The sequence below is a fragment of the Oratosquilla oratoria genome, chromosome 36 (genome assembly GCF_046742065.1).
Source record: "Oratosquilla oratoria isolate Oo_2021 chromosome 36, ASM4674206v1, whole genome shotgun sequence".
Lineage (NCBI taxonomy): Eukaryota > Metazoa > Arthropoda > Malacostraca > Stomatopoda > Squillidae > Oratosquilla > Oratosquilla oratoria.
The window spans coordinates 11,995,204-12,013,630 of record NC_134812.1 but is presented as its reverse complement, the minus strand read 5'-3'; the positions used below and the strand labels follow the sequence as shown (position 1 = coordinate 12,013,630).

At 39.7% G+C, this 18,427-nt stretch overlaps 1 protein-coding gene across 1 annotated transcript in view; it reads right to left on the bottom strand.

The window, feature by feature from the left end:
• The window catches only part of LOC143018890 (inactive hydroxysteroid dehydrogenase-like protein 1), a 32,078-nt gene extending 13,993 nt beyond the window's left edge, over positions 1-18,085 (bottom strand). Inside the window, exons 1-5 of the mRNA XM_076174456.1 lie at positions 17,764-18,085; positions 8,758-8,880; positions 8,253-8,363; positions 4,006-4,226; positions 1,682-1,811 (exon numbers count right to left, since the gene is read on the bottom strand). Coding sequence (XP_076030571.1) covers positions 1,682-1,811; positions 4,006-4,226; positions 8,253-8,363; positions 8,758-8,880; positions 17,764-17,998 — 820 coding nt within the window. The 5' untranslated portion in view covers positions 17,999-18,085. The remainder of the gene's footprint in view (positions 1-1,681; positions 1,812-4,005; positions 4,227-8,252; positions 8,364-8,757; positions 8,881-17,763) is intronic.
• Positions 18,086-18,427: the final 342 nt, after the last annotated feature.

Genomic DNA, 18,427 nt, shown 5'->3' with positions numbered 1-18,427 from the left:
CCTGCCCATGACTGAAATAATTTCAGTATCACTGCACTACATGGAAGCTCGCTGGCCTAGCGGGTTAGGGCATCGTTACTTGTGGCAATGGTCGAGGAGATTGCGATTCGAACCCCACCACCAGCAAAGTTGAACCAAGGACATGGTTCATTAAATTCCAAGCTACAAAGCCCTCTGTAAAGGGGCACCGACCTAGCCTCCCAATAGGGGGGAGTTTGTGACGTTAAACCATATCTAAACCATATCACTGCACTGCGGGTTGTTACTCCAACTATCGTGGGTGGGGAGTTGGGGATGTGTATACGTATAAGGTCACAGTATTACATACAGATCGGTCATGTAAGCTCTGAGCTCTCATCCGGGAGGTTAATAACTGTCGATCATGAGTCCAACATGTGATCCAAGACCATGGTGAATGTCTACTTTCTCCCACATTTGGAATCTCTACTTCCCAACACATCCCTACCATTAACCACTTTGGTACAATGACACCTACATAGGCATCATGAGGCACAAGTGGGTACTCGAGAATGCTGGTGTCGGCATTTTTATTATATATTTTTTTTGTACATGAGTTATCCCCGGATTCTGTGACCTGGTTTGATCACGTTTTCTGTGTTTATTATTACTCAGAGTAAAAGAGAATGAGTAATACAGCAGTGACTTTATATTTTATAATACGTGGAGAAGTTAACTCATACCAAAGTGGTTATGGCTGGATTTTGACCTAAACATAGTTGTGATAGTGTGGTTCTTATAATTGTACTAGTGTGGTTATTGCTATCTGTCTATACACCAAAGGTTTATTCCCCCCTTTTATAAGGGACAGTCACCCAAGGCATTCACCCACCCACCCTGACCCATCCCAGTGCCATCTGTCACCCATTTCTTCCCCTTTCATCTTAGCTCTTCATGGAGCAAACTGGCACCGATAGTGGCACTAATTATCTGCAACAGCAGGGGGGTTGAGTTTATACAATTTGTTTAACCATTCTATTTATGTATGTATGTAACTGTTAAAAATACAAATACATACAGATACAGTAAACCCTCGATATAACGGATGATAGGGGGACAGGGGCCTGTTGTTATATCCGAAGATCCATTATAACAGAGGATCCATTATATCCGATGGAAATACCGGACAGATCCGTTATATCCCAAAGTTTGTCCAGTATTAGAAATTAGTAGGATTAGAAATTACAGTAAACCCTCGACATAACGGACAATATGGGGACAGGGGTCTCTTGTTACATCCAAAGACCCATTATAACCAAGGTTCCGTCACTATAACGGATGAAAATCCATTATAACCGAAGATCCCTTGCTATAATGGATTTTCATCCGTTATAGCGAGGGTTTGTCCGGTCAGATTTTTTGTCCATTATATCCGTCATCTGGTATATCGAGATCCATTATATCAAGGGTTTACTATAAATGGCTTGGCTAACCATTCTCAAGAACTGCATAATATTTAGCGTAAGATGCATTATACACAATCATGCACGCAAACAACACAACATACACTCTATAAAGGATTTGTGGGAAAACCCAGTTTCGGCTGTGGCATTCCTTGGGGAGACGGGACTGCTCGGACAGACAGTCTAGGGAACAACAACAACAACAACAACTGCATAATATAATGCATATACTGTTCAATACAATCTTTCTTCAAACTTACTTGGTCGATGGACAAAGCTGCTGAAACTTGTCATATTGGTGGAGACGTAAGAAGGAATGACAGTTTGAATGGTGATCCCTTTGCCTTGAATTTCTTCCTCCAGTGCGACAGAAAAGTAGCGCACGAAGGCCTAGAAATAAACCAAAGGAATTCACTAGCAAATCCATGATTTCTATACATACATACATACATATACCAAGACTTTTTCCCCCTTACCAGGGAGGTAGCCAAAAAGGACAAGGCATAAAATCATTCCCACCCACTCCATACCCGAAAAACACTCCACACCCCTCCACCCTCCCTCCCATCTTAGCACCTCCTAGATGACGGGTCATCCCTGCATAGAAATCTCAGCAAAGGCAGAGATTTCTATGCTTTTGAGATTTATCCATTTCCCTAATTCTACTTGTTCCTTCATCTACCATCTTTCTCCCACACCTGAGTGAACAGATATCTTTAAACATGACCCGATGGCACAGTGGTAGCATTCACAACCGCTGCTATAGTTATCAGAGTTCAAATCCTGCCCAGGGCTGAAATAATTTCAGTATCGCTGCGCTGCAAGTTGTTACTCCAACTCTCGTGGGCAGGGAATTGGGGCATGTGCGCATGTAAGGTCACAGCATTACCCATAGATCGGTCATATACAAGCTCTGAGCTCTCTTCCAAGAGGGTAAAACCTGTCAATCATGAGTCCAACACGTGATCCAAGACCACACCTCCATCACTTGAGAGTTCAAAGGCTGATATAATAATGAACAAAAATCAAGATAACACCAAGGTGCATTTGCCCTGTAAATCCATTAATAATATAATTACAATATATTGTTATGCATAACATATTGGATTAAAAAATCACACATTATCTTTTATGTCACTTAGGAAATGTACTGCACTGTATTTCTGTATTCCTCACAAAACTATGAGTTCTGGAAGTTCACTGTCAGTGGACTTTATAACATACATACATACATGTACCAAAGGCTTTTTTCCCCCTTATATAAAGGGAGGTAGCCAAAAAACAAAGGCATAAAAACCACTCACACCCATTCCATCCCTATCATACTCCACTCCCCTCCACCCTCTTATCTTGGGACCTCCTGGCCCACTTTATGACAAGGTTCATATAAATCCACACATATTTCTAACAAAGTAAACACACGTGCATCCCGTTGATGGATGAATGTAATGATAAAAGTGTAGGTTAACCTTACTATAGCCCTCTCCCAAACACACCCTATCCAAAACAACCAATACTAACAGCACAAAGTGGCTAAGCTTGGGAGAGGAACCCAATTGCATATTTAGAAAACCAAAAAGAACAGACAACTAATATGTGCATTATTTTGATGTGTCAGCTGTGTTTAAGATCACATCAAGTGTACATACATACACCAAAGGCTTTTTCCCCCTTACAAAGGAGGTAGCCAAAAAATAAAGGCATAAAAGCCACTCCCCTCCCTCTTGTGTCCCCTCATGCAAAAAATAGAAAAAACAGATAAATCTCTTCAGGCTGCATCAAAACATCCTTCATACACAACCATTCTCCACTTATCCCAATACCTGCCTTCTCCCTTCCTTGCTCAACAGACATTCCCCTCAGGCTCAAAACTCCTTTTGCCCCATCCATCAATCCATCTATCTTCGGTCACCCCATTAAGTTCACCCCATCCACCTCTGCTTTCCACACCTCTTTTGCTAATCTTTCTTCATTCATTCTTTCAAAGTGTCCAAACCATCCCAATAATCTTTCATCAGCCCTACCTGCCAGTTCCCTGTTCACCCCTGCTCTCCTCCTCACCTCCTCACTTCTCACTCTATCCAACCCTTATATAACCCAAGTTATCTGTACCTAGAAAGAACAAGATGCAATTACATATACTTTTTTTTTTCCTTCTTTCTGTCGGGAGTGGTGACTATGCAGAGGTGAGTTGAATGCAGGAAAAAGTGGAGTATGAGGCCATCTAGCTCAGTAGTGTACTGTACTATACTGTTTACTATTCCCTGTTCTTGTTTCTCTTGCATTTTGATATAAAAAAGTTTTTAAAGTTTTTCCTTATTCAGATAAGGAAATGGAAGCCAGGAGCATTTTCAGGAAGTTAGAAAAAATTCACAGATTTTCAAAATACATGGGGCTCTTACCAAAATACATGGGTATCTCTCTTACCTAGCCCCCATGTATGTTAAGGGATAACTATATTTGTGGGAGAAGAGACCCTGTGATTTACCACGATCCTGGACCACAAGTTGGACTCATGAATTAGAAGAGATGATGTTAAAAGTATATCAATAACAAACCCAAACCCAAATACCACTTTATTTACCTTAGATGCTGCATAGATGCCCATGTAGGGTATAGGTCCTGTGGAGGCAATGGAAGCCACATTGATAATTGCCCCTTTGCCCCGCTGTACCATAGATGGCAGCACAATCCGCGCCATAGATGTCACCGATCCCATGTTCACATTTATGTGACTCCAGTTGTCATGATCCGAAACTTCAGTATAAGGCATCGGCTGAGAGAGCATTACGCCTACATTGTTCACTAATGAAAAAAAGAAAGGAGCGGATTATACACTTTCTAAACTTGTATTGAATACATACATACATACGCTAAAGGCTTTCCCCCCCCTTATAAGGGAGGTAGCCAAAATACAAAACCATAAAAACCACTCCCAATTCCAATATTTGTATTAAATGCTCTAATAATGAGTATTTTGATAAAGGTACACTTTATCAGTTGTCTCAATACAAACTTCTATGTATAGAATATTGTATCAAGACAACTGATAAGGTGTGCCCTCATCTAAATATTCTTGTTATTATATACATACATACATATACCAAAGGCTTTTCCCCCTTACAAGGAAGGTAGCCAAAAAATATACATACATGCATACATACATATACCAAGGCTTTTTCCCCCTTACAAGGGAGGTAGCCAAAAAGGAAAAGGCATAAAATCATTCCCACCCATTCCATCCCTGAATACACTCCACCCTCCCTCTTATCTTAGCACCTCCTAGATGACGGGTCATCCCTGCACCTTGTCCATTGCCCTGGGTCAGAAGCAGTATCGCAGGACACAGCACATCCACAGCAAGGACGCTTCATTAAATCAGCGACCCCCCCCCCCACTCTGTATAAAAGGAAAAGACGGGGAGTAATCCCTTCAGGCTGCGTCAAATTTTGTTCACACATACTACCTCACCCCCCATCCCCATGCCCACTCCACCTCATGCATCACAACATCATCCATATACAACCATTCTCCATTCACCCCTGTCTTCTGTCCTCTCCCATCCTTCCTCAACTGACATTTCCCTCCTCCCTAAAGCCCCCTTCACCCCATCCATCCACCTCATCCTAGGACATCCCTTCATGTTCACTCCCTCCACACACTCTTGTTATTACAAACTAAACATTTATAAGAATGTGTTAAGTTCAGTAATTCTGTCTCTAAGCTTTGTAAAATTCTAATTTATGTATAACCTACTTACATACATATACCAAAGGCTTTTTCCCCCTTACACGAGGGGTAGCCAAAAAGAAAAAGGCATAGAAATCACTCCCACCCATTTCATTTCCCATATATTCCACTCCCCTCCACCCTCCTCCCTCCCTCCTATCTTGGCACCTCCTGGATGACGGGTCATCCCTGCATCCTGTCCACTGCCCTGGGTCAGAAGCAGTGTCACAGAAGCTGTTTGATAATAGTGTTTAGAAGTAATTATTATTACATACGGACTAATGAAAGGTACCTTCATGTGGCAGTCCTACAAAATGAAGAACACAACTGGCCATTTTCAAAACCCATCAACGCTCACACCTCCATCACAAAGTGAAGCCTCGAGGAACTTGCACACCATCTCCAGAGTAGAACCAAAATCTCTCTACCTCCTTCCCTCCCTCTCAACTTCTCCCTCCCTTCCTCTCAATTTTAACTGCATTTCTTGCATATGCTACAAAGCCCTCTGTAAGGGGCACCGTCCTAGCCTTCTGAAGGTTTTTTTTTTCTTTTTTTACGTTAAACCATATCATCATCATCATCATCTTGCACATGTTGACACATGAAGAGCTGACAACCAGTAGCAGCTTCCCTTCAACCACTTTCCGCTGGTGAAACTGCAACAATCCAACATCAATGCAACATAGACAGAACTGCAAAGTTTCTTCCCAAAGAGATCTTGGGAGGACCTGAGGACTATTACTGGCCATTGTGGGGTTGCAGGTTTCCCATTTAATCAAACTCGAGGCAATAAATATTATCATCATTGCATACAGACTGATTTCTGCATTATATTAGTGTGGATCTGTTTGTATAAACCAATTAAAAGCAACAGTAGGCAGGGAGCAGTCATTGGCTGTCAGTTCTCCTTGTGGTGGAGGAAATAAAGAGAAAATTTATAGAGATACTGGGCCTAGACCAAATCCAAATGTCAGCCCCTCCAAACAGAAGTGAAGAAGTTGACGGGTTTTAAAATTGATGACAGGAAGAAGACTCTGATGTCCTTCTAATAGGACCACCTCATGCAGGTATCTACTGTCAATTCCCAATCAGCTGTAAACAACCTACAGTGCTCGACAAAAGTACTGTCCGCCCAGGATGAGGTGGACAGTACTTTTGTCGAATCTGAAAAGACCCATACAAGTGGCATGATTTCGTGCCAAAAAGTCTGTTCTCCTACAGTGAGCTGGGAAGGGAAGCCTATCAGCAAGCCAAGAATTAATCATGTCAATGTCTTGTTCATGACGAGGGAGGTTACATGCCACGACCCCTCCATCCAGGGTGCCCTCTCAATCCCGACCATGACATTTTCTGAGCTGCCCTGTGTTACCAATATGAGCACTACTAAGGATCTAAGTGTAAATAGTTCCCCTCAAGAAATCTGGCTGGCAAACGAAGGAAATTACCAAACAAGTTGGCTTGTGCACTGTACCATCTTCCACTGGGTTGCCAGATTTACCTGTGAGGGAGACAGCCAGACATGAGTCTGGCTGTTGCTAAGAGGTCTGGGAGGCCTAAAAAGACTGGGGATCAGGCTAAAACTATTGTAAAACATGAACTAGAGTCTAATCCACATGTGACAGCCAGACAATTTCAATTTTCAATTTAACAGTTTAGTCAACAAAAAATCACACATTACATTTTCATGTTGAAGATGTATATACATACATATATTTAAATATTGATTTGTTGAAAAGGAGAGAGTGGAAGCAATAGCTTATAAAATGCTCTCCCCCAACAGTTTATATACAAGCATTAAAATGTGAAAGAAAAGAACCCAGAACTGTTTGAAGAGGACCATCATCCATTGTATTGCCAACTTGGGGTACACGAGCCACTGACTGGTGAAAAAGCCTCTTCTGACCTTTAACCCCTTCACTCCGGGCCAAAATCTCACGGGCAGCATTAGCTGCCAGACGTGCGATGTTGTGTCATAATACTCGCATTATAAAAAATAAAGTCACCACTGTATTGCTCATTCTCTCTTTCACCCGTGAATTTTGATAACCATAGAAAATATGATGAAGCCAGTTTACAGAGTATGGGGGTCATGCAGGTACAACTACAATAAATATAATCAAGACGCCGACATCGGCATCCTCGCGTACCCACTTGCTCCTCATGACGCCTACGTAGGCATCATCGTATCGAGGGGGTTAAACAGAGGCCATTTCCTATGTTTGCCAGCCAGATTTCTTGAGGTCAACTATTTGGGCTGTGGTTTCTGCATTCAGATCCTTATCATTGCTCATATTGGTAACAGAGTGGCTCAGAAGATGTGGTCAGGTTCAAGAGGTCCTGGATGGAGGGGTCACAGCATACAACCTCCCTCCTCACCGACAAGACAATAACTAATGTGATTAATTCTTGGTTCCTTGATAAACTCCATCCCTTCTCCCACTTGCTGTAGACAGACAGAATTTTTGGTGCAAAACCATACCACTCATATGGGTCTTTCCAAACTCAACAAAAGTACTGTCCACCTCACCCTGGGCGGGCAGTGCTTTTGTCGAGCACTGTATGGAAACAAGAAAAAGAAAAAAAAATAGATGTTGAAGTGTCCAAGATCTAAAATCAGCCCTCTCAGCTAATTGTCCATGGGAGTTTCTCATCTTTCAAATTAAAAAAGTACACTTTTTTGTGAGATACTGTACATGCTTAAAAAGATTAAAAAAATAATAATAATGAAAAAATAAAATGAATGGTTAAAAAAAATTCAAGCCAACAATAAAACTTTCAATACACATCAGCAAATTAATTAAAGGAAAATACATGATAAACACAAAAGCAATTTATTCGTCAAAAACTTCCACACAGGAAACCAGTCACCTCTGGCAGTTCTTTAGTTTGACATATGGTGTCATATTACACAATTTTGTGTTCACAATACTAGATACAATAGAAAAATAAATCATGAATTGTCCCTCACCAAACTTGCTTAGCAAAACTTTGTTTGTTAAAAAATTAACAATTGGTAAGTCATTCGTATGGATACAAATTAGATAAACCAACCCTTAGCCAATTATCATCAATAACTTTATGTTTTACATCCACATCACTTACCTAAAATGCCAATTTCTTTATCTTCCAAAGACTTTGCAATATTATCATAAATTGGTCGTCCTTCGCTGAAGTCTGCCCGAACAATAGCGGTTGCAACTTTATGCTGTTCCTCTGAAATTCAATGTTTGCTTTCATTATACAAAATAACAAAACCTTTCTCAATAGGCAGAACACTCTACATGACAAATCAGGTCTCTAATAATAATCTGAAATAAGTTATACATTAAGCTTTTCTTTTTTCATTTTTCAGTTCATAAATATTTTGTTCAAGCTAATAAGTCTACAATTTTAGTTAGCAGCAAAGTTTCAAAAGCTATGGCTATTATTATGCTCAAAAACCTCACAATAAATCATAATCAGATTTAAAAAAAATATAACCACTATACTTCATTCCATCAATGAATATTAAGGAAATGTTAAATATTTTTGTGAATCATGACAAGTACATATGAAGAAAAAATACAGTAACAGGACACACTACTTGAACTCTGATTTGCTAACCTACCAATTTCTTTAGCAACCTTTTCAAGCTTCTCCTGTGTTCGAGAGATAAGGACGATATTCATTCCATTCTTGGCTAGTTCATGTGCATAAGCCTTGCCAATACCATCAGTGCTACCTGTAACAACTGTTGAGAAAAATTAGTAATTACTAAAAATGAAGCAAGCTTGTTGCATCAATCAACAATTGCTACCTACAGCTTCTTTGCCTGAAAACCAACAGCCCCATAACAGCCAACAACAATATTAACCACTCCATTAAATCTCTCCACAAAGAGACACTGGACTGCTCTCTATATTATGAGAACTAGAAGAGGTTCCTCAAGTGTATCTTGGAATAGACTAGGTGATATAGCCTAAGCTAGAATTATACATGAATTTAAATATGGGTATGGTAATCATCAAATAGGGTGATATATCCCAGGTTGAAACCATACATATAGGTGAATTTTAATCTAGGTATGACAACCAGAGATAAATAGTCAGGATCTCTTGAACACTGTTCCTTTCCTATATACTTCAACTAAGTAAATACAATTTGGCAATTATGTAGATCCACACCTGATTATGCTGCTATCTCAGCTGCCAAATACATCAACAACATAAGAAATAAAACAGTGATAACAGAGGATAAACCCAACAAGATTTATAGCAATAGCCTATCTATATGATCTATAAGCTGACGCAAAGGCTTTACACTTATGTTAGCATCATAAAGATAATGCCCTGTAACCACAGGGCCTAAACCAAGGTCATTCTTGTTCTTTGGCAATGGCCCAGATACTACGAGTATATATCTTACATAAATAACTTTGGTTCTGATGAATCCTTGGGATTACAGTGGAACCCCGCCATTCATCCGCCTCTCTGTTCGTACAACTTGTTCAAGGTAAAATTCAACTCGTCATTTGTACTTGCCCCGCTATTCAGACAGCGTTACCTTGTTACTGGTCGCGCATTGCGATCGCTTCAGCTTAGTCTTGTGCTAGTTTCCGTAAACTACGCATCATCCACACAAGCTTTGTGAAACTGTGCTACTTTATTGCTATTTTTTGTTATCTTTATTAAAAATAGTGCAGCCATGGGCCCAAAAAAGATTAATGATTCAACCAAGCCTAAAAGGAAAGCAGTGAGAACGGCAAATGATTCGCCATTCGTACAAATCGCCATTTGAACAGCCTCCTGGAATGGATTGTGTACAAATAGCGAGGTTCCACTGTACTTGCTTTAACTGGTACTTGGCTGATGGATATTAACTATACAATGACTCCATTGGCATGTATACCAATTGGTAATGCTGCAATTTCTTTGTTTTTCCTTATCTACAGCCTAAAACAAAAGATGCATATGAAATCCTGCTACAAGCAGTCATGGATCATTGCCACAAATTAAGTTTTATCCTGACCAAACAATTATACTGTAAATGTTGACTTTGATTAAGCAGTAATCCAGGCTTAAATCATTACTGCAAAGACAGTGATGACTTTTATTAATTTTGCAGAGACAATGCCAATCACTTTTAACTTCTACTATTCCTTCATTCTACTATCTATACACCAATATACTGTACCAAGGGCTATTTCCCCCTTACAGGGAAGGTAGCCAAGTCAAAAGGCAAATACCCACTCCCATCCACCACCTTTTCCTCCCTCTTATCTTAGCTCCTCATGGATGACAAGTCATCCCTATATCCTGCCCACTGCCCTTGGTCAGAAACAATGCAGCAAGACATAGTACATCCACAGCAAGGCTGCTTCATTCAATCTGTGACCCCCCAACTCTCTGTACCCTCATGCAGAAAAAATAGAAAATGGGGAGAAATACCTTCCGGCTGCATCAAAATATCACTCACACGTAACCACTCCATCCCCCACACCTTCCCTTTCTTGCAGTATCATCTATACACAACCATTCTCCACTCACCCCTATATCCTGCCTTCTCCCTTCCTTGCTCAACAGACATTCCCCTTTTGCTCAATGCCCCTTTCACCCCATCCATCCATCTCATCTTCGGTCGTCCCCTCAAGTTCACTCTCTCTACCTCTGCTTTCTGCACCTCATTTATTAATCTTTTGTCACTCATTCTTTCTATGTGTCTAAACTATCCCAATACTCTTTCATCAACCCTATATGCAAGCCCCTTTTCCACCCCAACTCTCCTCATTTCTCACATTATCCAATTTTGTAAATCCTATCATACTTCTCAGACATTTCATCTCGAACATATTTAATTTTTTCCTCCTTGCCTTTCTTATCCAAACAATGCCATCAGTACAACCACCCCTTCATATAGTCTCCTCTTTGCATCCATTCACAAATACCTATTTGCCATTCTACTACCCTCCTTAAATCTTTTATTTACCACCTCAATGACTCCACCTTTTCCATATATCATTTCCATGGATAGAAACATAATACTAACAGAAAAAAATATATATGTTGAAAGATCAATCCCTTTGCATTCCTACCAATAAATATCCCAGCAGAAATACAACTACTCAATGCTGGGTGTATTGATGAGGCAGCTCCACTGCTAGAAAACTCTGACCAAACCCATTTCTACCAAAAAGCCACTTTGAACGACTTTCCCAAAAATGAACTAGTGTGAAAGCTGGAAGAACAAATTTACCACCTAGTTGAACATCAGCATCCATCTACCTGAAATTTCATTACAATTATTTGGAAGGAAGAGGTTGCTGTGAGTACAGTGACTTCCAGGAACTCAACTGGAGAACCACTCAAGTAGAAAAGTCCCCAAAAATTGTAAAAAATAAATAAATAAATAAATAAAAAGTTTTAAGACAAACAAATTTTACCACCTTGTTGCACACCAGCATCTAACTACCTGGAACCTCATTACAGCTATTCAGAAGGAAGAGGCTACTATTACTACAGCAACTGTCAGCAAACAGTGTATACTGATAAGTGCCTGAAGAACTTATGCAGAGTAAGGAAGAAAAAATCTCACTCAAGTGTTACGTGGACTGGTCACATCTTAGTTGTTAAACCCTTTTAGTTGTGACATATCTATGATGAACTGTTTCCATTTTAGTCAATTATGTCTGAACCCTCTGTGAGGGGCACTGTCCTAGCCTCCTGATAGGGGAGGAGTGTGTGATGTTAAACCATATTGTATTATGTTTGAACAATGTCAATTCAGGTAACCCCTGTTCTCTGAGGATTACCTTTTATGTTATCAAACATTGACAATTTTCCTCACAATCTTCCCTCAAGACTTCCAAGCTAGTACAAGCCAGTTTCACAGGTTCAGGAGATGCTGATTCATGTAAAACCTCAAGGCTATCCAGGTTGTCCAGGAGATGCTGATTCATCTAAAACCTCAAGGTTATCCAGGTTAGCCAACCATAACATGACACCAACATTCCCCGACACCCTTGAGATCATCAATGAGAAGGGATATAGGCCTGAATAGATGCATCATCATGATGAGACAGGTTAATGCCAAATTAAGATGTCTGCCAGAATCTTTCTTTCAAAAGGAGGAGAGGCAGGTACCAAGGTTCAAGGCAGCTAAAGACTGCTGCACATTGATGGTTGGTGGTCATACATACATTCATGGAAAATTACTATTAATTTCTTTTTAACCTCTTTGATATGATGACACCTACACAGGTGTCATGAGGTGCAAGTGGGTACATGAGGATGCCAGCATCAGCATTTTGATATATCTTTTGTAGATGTACATGAGTTAACCCCAGACTCTGTGAATTGGTTTGATCACATTTTCTTTGTGATGCATTGTAAACATGGCAACCGATGCTGGACATGAGAATTTGACTCATACTGAAGTGGTTAAATATTTTACACATGCTTGTCTTACCACAAAAACTTAATCTATCCACCCTTTTACTCTCCTAATCCCACATTGCTCTTCTTCAATCCCTCTTTACTCTCCTAACCTTTTCAATCAACATATGGCCATCCACCTTACACCAAATTCATGCAACTAATCCCTCTAAAACTGCTAGTCATACTTGTCTACTTTTCTCTTAGGACTAAAAATGCACTCCTCCAATCCACCAGGACACTCCCTTCACTATGACACACTGAGCAATCTAATCAGCCACTCCACCCTTCGACAGATATCCCACATCTGATTTACATCTATCTATATACCAAATGTTTCTTTCCCCTTATAAGAGAGATAGTCAGTCAAGGCATGCACCCACTCCCATCTGTCACTCATCTGTTTCCCTTTTGTCTCAGCTCCTTATGGATGAAGGGTCATCCCTATCTACCGCACAATACCCAGGTACCGGTGCAGCAATACACAGCACATCCAAAGCAAGGCCAGCCACTTCATTTACACAGAGACCCTCCTTCCTCATTCCCTTGTACAGAAATAGGGTACGATGTTTACTCTTATAATATTACAAAGGATTACAAAGGTGGAGCATGCCGACAGGAGACCTTTTGATCCATATCTAGGTCGGATGCGAAAAAAAAAATCATATTAATAATAAAACAATAAATAAAAACTATAATAATGTAAATAACAAATAAAATACATAAATAAATGCATAGGTATAGTTAAATAATAAACAAACAGGTAAATACATACATACATATACCAAGGCTTTTTCCCCCTTCCAAGGGAGGTAGCCAAAAAGGGAAAGGCATAAAAACACTCCCACCCATTTCATCCCTAAATACACTCCACATCCCTCCCACCCTCCCTCTCATCTGAGCACCTCCTGGATGACGGGTCATCCCTGCACCCTGCCCACCGCCCTGGGTCAGAAGCAGTGTCGCAAGACACAGTACATCCACAGCAAGGCCGCTCATTTAATCGGCGACCCACCCTCTCCGTCCCCCTTTGCATATAAGGCGAGGGCGGGGAGAAATCCCTTCGGGCTGCGTCAAAATTTACTCACATATACTACCAGGTAAATAGTAAATAATAATAAATTGACATATAACTAATAATAAATGAAAATCAGAGACAAATGATAAGAAAACAAAAGCAAATAATATAAGATAAATTATAATCATTACAGCATCTTACTTAGGTATTTATCTAACTGATTCTTAAAGCTTCGAACTGAACTACATTGCACTACCTGTGCAGGAAGTTTATTCCATTCATTTACTACATGGTTGGCAAAGTTGTTTCTACTTACTTCCAAATTGAATCTATTTCCGGACAGTTTAAGACCATTGTTTCTTGTCTGATTCTCATTCAATGTGAAAATTTGGTCACTTTTGATGTTGTCAATTCCCTTTAAAATCTTAAAGACCTGTATCAAGTCACCTCTGAGTCTACGCTTTTTTAGGGAAAACAGATTCATGTGTTTTAGTCGATTTTTGTATGATTTATTTTTAATATTTGGAATCAGTTTTGTGGCTCGCCATTGTACTTTTTCCAGACTGTCAATGTCTTTAATGAGATTCGGTGACCATACAGAAACAGCATATTCCAAATGTGGACAAACTAACGATTTATATAGCTTGTTAATGAGTGATGGACTTTTGAAATCAAAAGATCGCACAATCAGTCCCAGAATCTTATTTGCTTTCTCAGAGGCTGAAATACACTGCTTGGATGATTTGAGGTCGTTACTGATAATTACGCCGAGATCTTTTTCACTATCCACTTTTGTTAACGAATTACCAAATAACTTGTAATCGTACTTACTGTTATTTTTACCTATGTGCATTACCTTGCATTTACTTGTGTTAAATTTCATTAGCCACTTTTCAGACCATTGCTGTAATTGATCTAAATCTTCTTGAATATCTAATTGGTTTGAGTGATCATTTGCCACTCCGCACAGTTTTGTATCATCAGCAAATTTGGAAACAGTAGATTTTAGTCCATGGTCTATATAATTTATATATACTATGAATAGAAGTGGCCCAAGAACGGAACCCTGAGGAACTCCACTTGCAACACTTTTCCATCCAGAAGTTTTTCCATTTAAAACAACTCTCTGTTTTCGACCATGAATATCAATCAATCTGTTGACCTACATATAATATCTCTTGCAATCTATTACCCACTACCTTGGTTACATTGATGAGGCCTAGACTAGAGTATGCAGCGACATTGTGGTCCCCCAGTACCAAAAGAATATAAAGAAAATAGAAATAATCCAAAGAGCAGCTACAAAAATGGCACCTGCACTTGCAAACCTATCATACGAGGAGAGATTGGCTAAACTGGAGTTACCGACATTGGAGCAAAGAAGAGAGAGAGGTGACCTATTGACCATCTACAGAATCATGAAAGGCACAGAGATACTTGATAGAGAGGACTTACTTAACTGGGACAAGAGAAACACAAGAGGACATGGAAAGAAAATAAAACAACATAGCTATAGAAGAGAACTGAAGAAAAACAGTTTTCCACATAGAGTTTTGGACACTTGGAACAAACTGGATAATGAAATAGTATGCACAAAAACCATTCATGAGTTTAAAAGCAAACTAGACACTGCGAGATACAATGGCGGGACACCACGAGCATAGCTCCCCTTCCCACAAAATACAACTAGGTAAATACCCTAGGATGGTTTGGACACATGGAAAGAATGAGTGAAGAAAGACTAGTAAAAGAGGTGTGGAAGGCAGATGTGGAGGGAGTGAAAATGAGGGGGCATCCTAGGATGGGGTGGATGGATGGGGTGAAGGGGGCTTTGGGGAAGAGGGGAATGTCTGTTGAGGAAGGACGGGAGAGGACAGAAGATGGGTGAATGGAGAATGGTTGTATATGGATGATGTTGTGATAGCATGAGGTGGAATGGGCAGGTGGATGGGGGGTGAGGTAGTATGTGTGAGCAAAATTTGACGCAGCCCGAAGGGATTTCTCCCCGTCCTCTCATTTTATGCAATGGTGGGACGGAGAGGGGGGGTCGCCGATTTAATGAAACGGCCTTGCTGTGGATGTGCTGTGTCTTGCGACACTGCTTCTGACCCAGGGCAGTGGACAAGGTGCAGGGATGACCCGTCATTCAGGAGGTGCTAAGATGGGAGGGAGGGTGGAGGGGTGTGGAGTGTATTCAGGGAGGGGATGGGTGGGAGTGATTTTATGCCTTTTTTCTTTTTGGCTACCCCCCTTGTAAGGGGGGAAAAAGCCTTGGTATATGTATGTATGTAAATACCCTAGGTCTCTGTGGCACGAGATCCAAGGCAAAGGTTAACAAACTGGCCCTTAGTCACTCAAGGAACTGTACTGTCTGGGTATAGCTATGGCGGAGTGTTGCAAAATGAGGTATTCAGTGTCTATTGTAATGGTTTCATCTGGGAGAATGTTCCTATTCTGTGTTGGTATTATATCTATACATATTTGGATGGTAATCAGTTTCACATTTTACATGTTTTACTTTGAAGTTGTTGTTTTTTTCCAGGAAAATATTTTTCAATTAATTGTCCAAAACTAATAACAGCAATACTGCATTTCTAAATTAATCAAATTACATCACTCACAGTTTATTTTTGGACAGTAATCAGTTTCACTTTCTTTTTTTCCATTAAGAGATGGATTTATTCTCAAGAAATTGTGCTCAATGAGAAAGTATTGGAAATAAATAATAATACCATTAGTTAATTTTTAGATGTATAAATTTTGTACACTATATGTGTGCCAAATTTTGTTGACATGCCCATCCAACATGATCCCTTAAACAGACACAGAGCACGGGAGAACTCACCATCATCAACAAAAAGGTATGTCCGATATTTTAGATTAGGTTAAATCTGGTTAGGTTAGGTCATAGCATATCAATTTTATTTCTTTAGAGCTTCAGCAATGCTACCATTGTTCCTATTTGTTATAGAAAATTTTAAAAGAAAAAATTAATCTCTTAAGAGCAAAAAGAGGAGAATGGTGAACCTGAACACCATCCAAAACCCTATATCTTAAATTTTACCTACTAGTATCTATTCCTAAATATTAGTAATAATATCACATTTACACAAATGCAATTAATGTCCATTAATTTTGATCAATCAACCAATCTCTTGACCCTCAGTTCCTAGGTAACTAGTGATGCCCGTTGGACAGGCCCATAGGTCACTCAAGGAAGAAATGTTGGGTTCTGCTCCAGTAACACGCAAATGCAATTTTCATTTTTTTTCTTGTTTTGCATTTGAAAGACCTATTCTTTCTATGGAATTGTTAGGTTAGGAACTATTATACTCCGCAAGTTCCATGTTAAATACCCAAGCTTGCGCACTTCTGGAATTTTATCCAATATTGTGTTGATGTCTGGGAACAACTAGTGTAAGGCAATACAGGATATGGTGCCCAGTGTCCTATGTATGATAGTTGTTTCTATGGCAGCTTGATTATGTGGCCAGGTCTATTCTGTGCTGATATTTAGTCCAGATGGTGCTCTAAACACAAGCACACTATAGCAGTTCTTGCTTCTCTCAGAAAGGATTTTTCTAAGGAGGTGATGTCTGAATATTTACCAAATAGTTTTACATTTCATCAAGATCGATTAATCATCAATTCATTCACATCATTAATCTTGATAAATCATTAAATGTAAAATACCAAAGATTCCAGTAAATATCCTGGATGATACAGATCATTCTTTTTCCAAATCTTTGTATTTTTACTAATATTTGGACAAAATCATAGGGGGACTGGGGAGTCTTCTCTACAAATCTTCATCTCACAAGAATATATTGTGCTACACTTGACACCAGAGGGGTTGAGATGGAAATTATGTTTGTTAGTGGGGCTACTACGATTTTGTGCATATATTAGAAAATATCAACCATTCCTGGTCTTAAATATGCAATCATCTACCGGTAAAACAACCATCAAGAGATCCCTGCAGGCTACTCCAGAGTCCAGTTTCTTCCCCATTCATCAAACCTGGAACAATTCCAGGTGCATTTATGCACTTATTTACTTCGTGAAATTAGCTCTCACAAGCAAACTGACTAAATCTTAAAAACAAATTACTGCCTACCAGTTACTGATGGTCACACCATACAAAATAAAAATACTTCAAACAAATACCTGAGTTCAGTAACTATACCTGCCCAAGTTCCATATTTCTCAACAAGTTTCTTATTCCATAATCTTGACCACAGGTGAGCTCTAATTCCTGTTACTATACTGTACAGTGCTGACAGTGTTAGCTTGCCAGCGTAGAGTAATCCAATAATAGCAAGTATATCCTCTAATCTCCGCAATGGAGTTGAGACCTCGTCGAACAGCATCTTGAAGGAGTCTACGGTGAAATCACTTGGGGCGGCGAGGACTGACATCATATTTGCCAGTCAGACAGTTGCCAATTCCTTAAAACTTGACGACTTTCTCTTCGTGGCCTGTGGCTGTGTTTGCGAGCGTCTACTGGGCGGCGGTGGGCCAGTGTTGTTGATACGCGTCGATATTCAGAGATTTTTCGTATCAATGTGTATATTTTATGATAGTTACAGAATTGTACTGTATTCAATGTATGTTTCTTTATACCTAAAGTGTCAGTCACTATACTCAAGTTTTTTTTACTTAAGTTATCAGTCACTTCAGTCCTACATAGTTTTCTTTCAAACTGGCCGAGTTTAAGTTTTCTGTTGACCTAAATACTGCACAGCCTCCTTTTCATTTAAGTTTGTTATTAGTCATTCAATGCATTATATCAGTCACTGTGACTATACGTTATATTTTTTCATGTGAGGCACAGACATCAGTAACCGGAA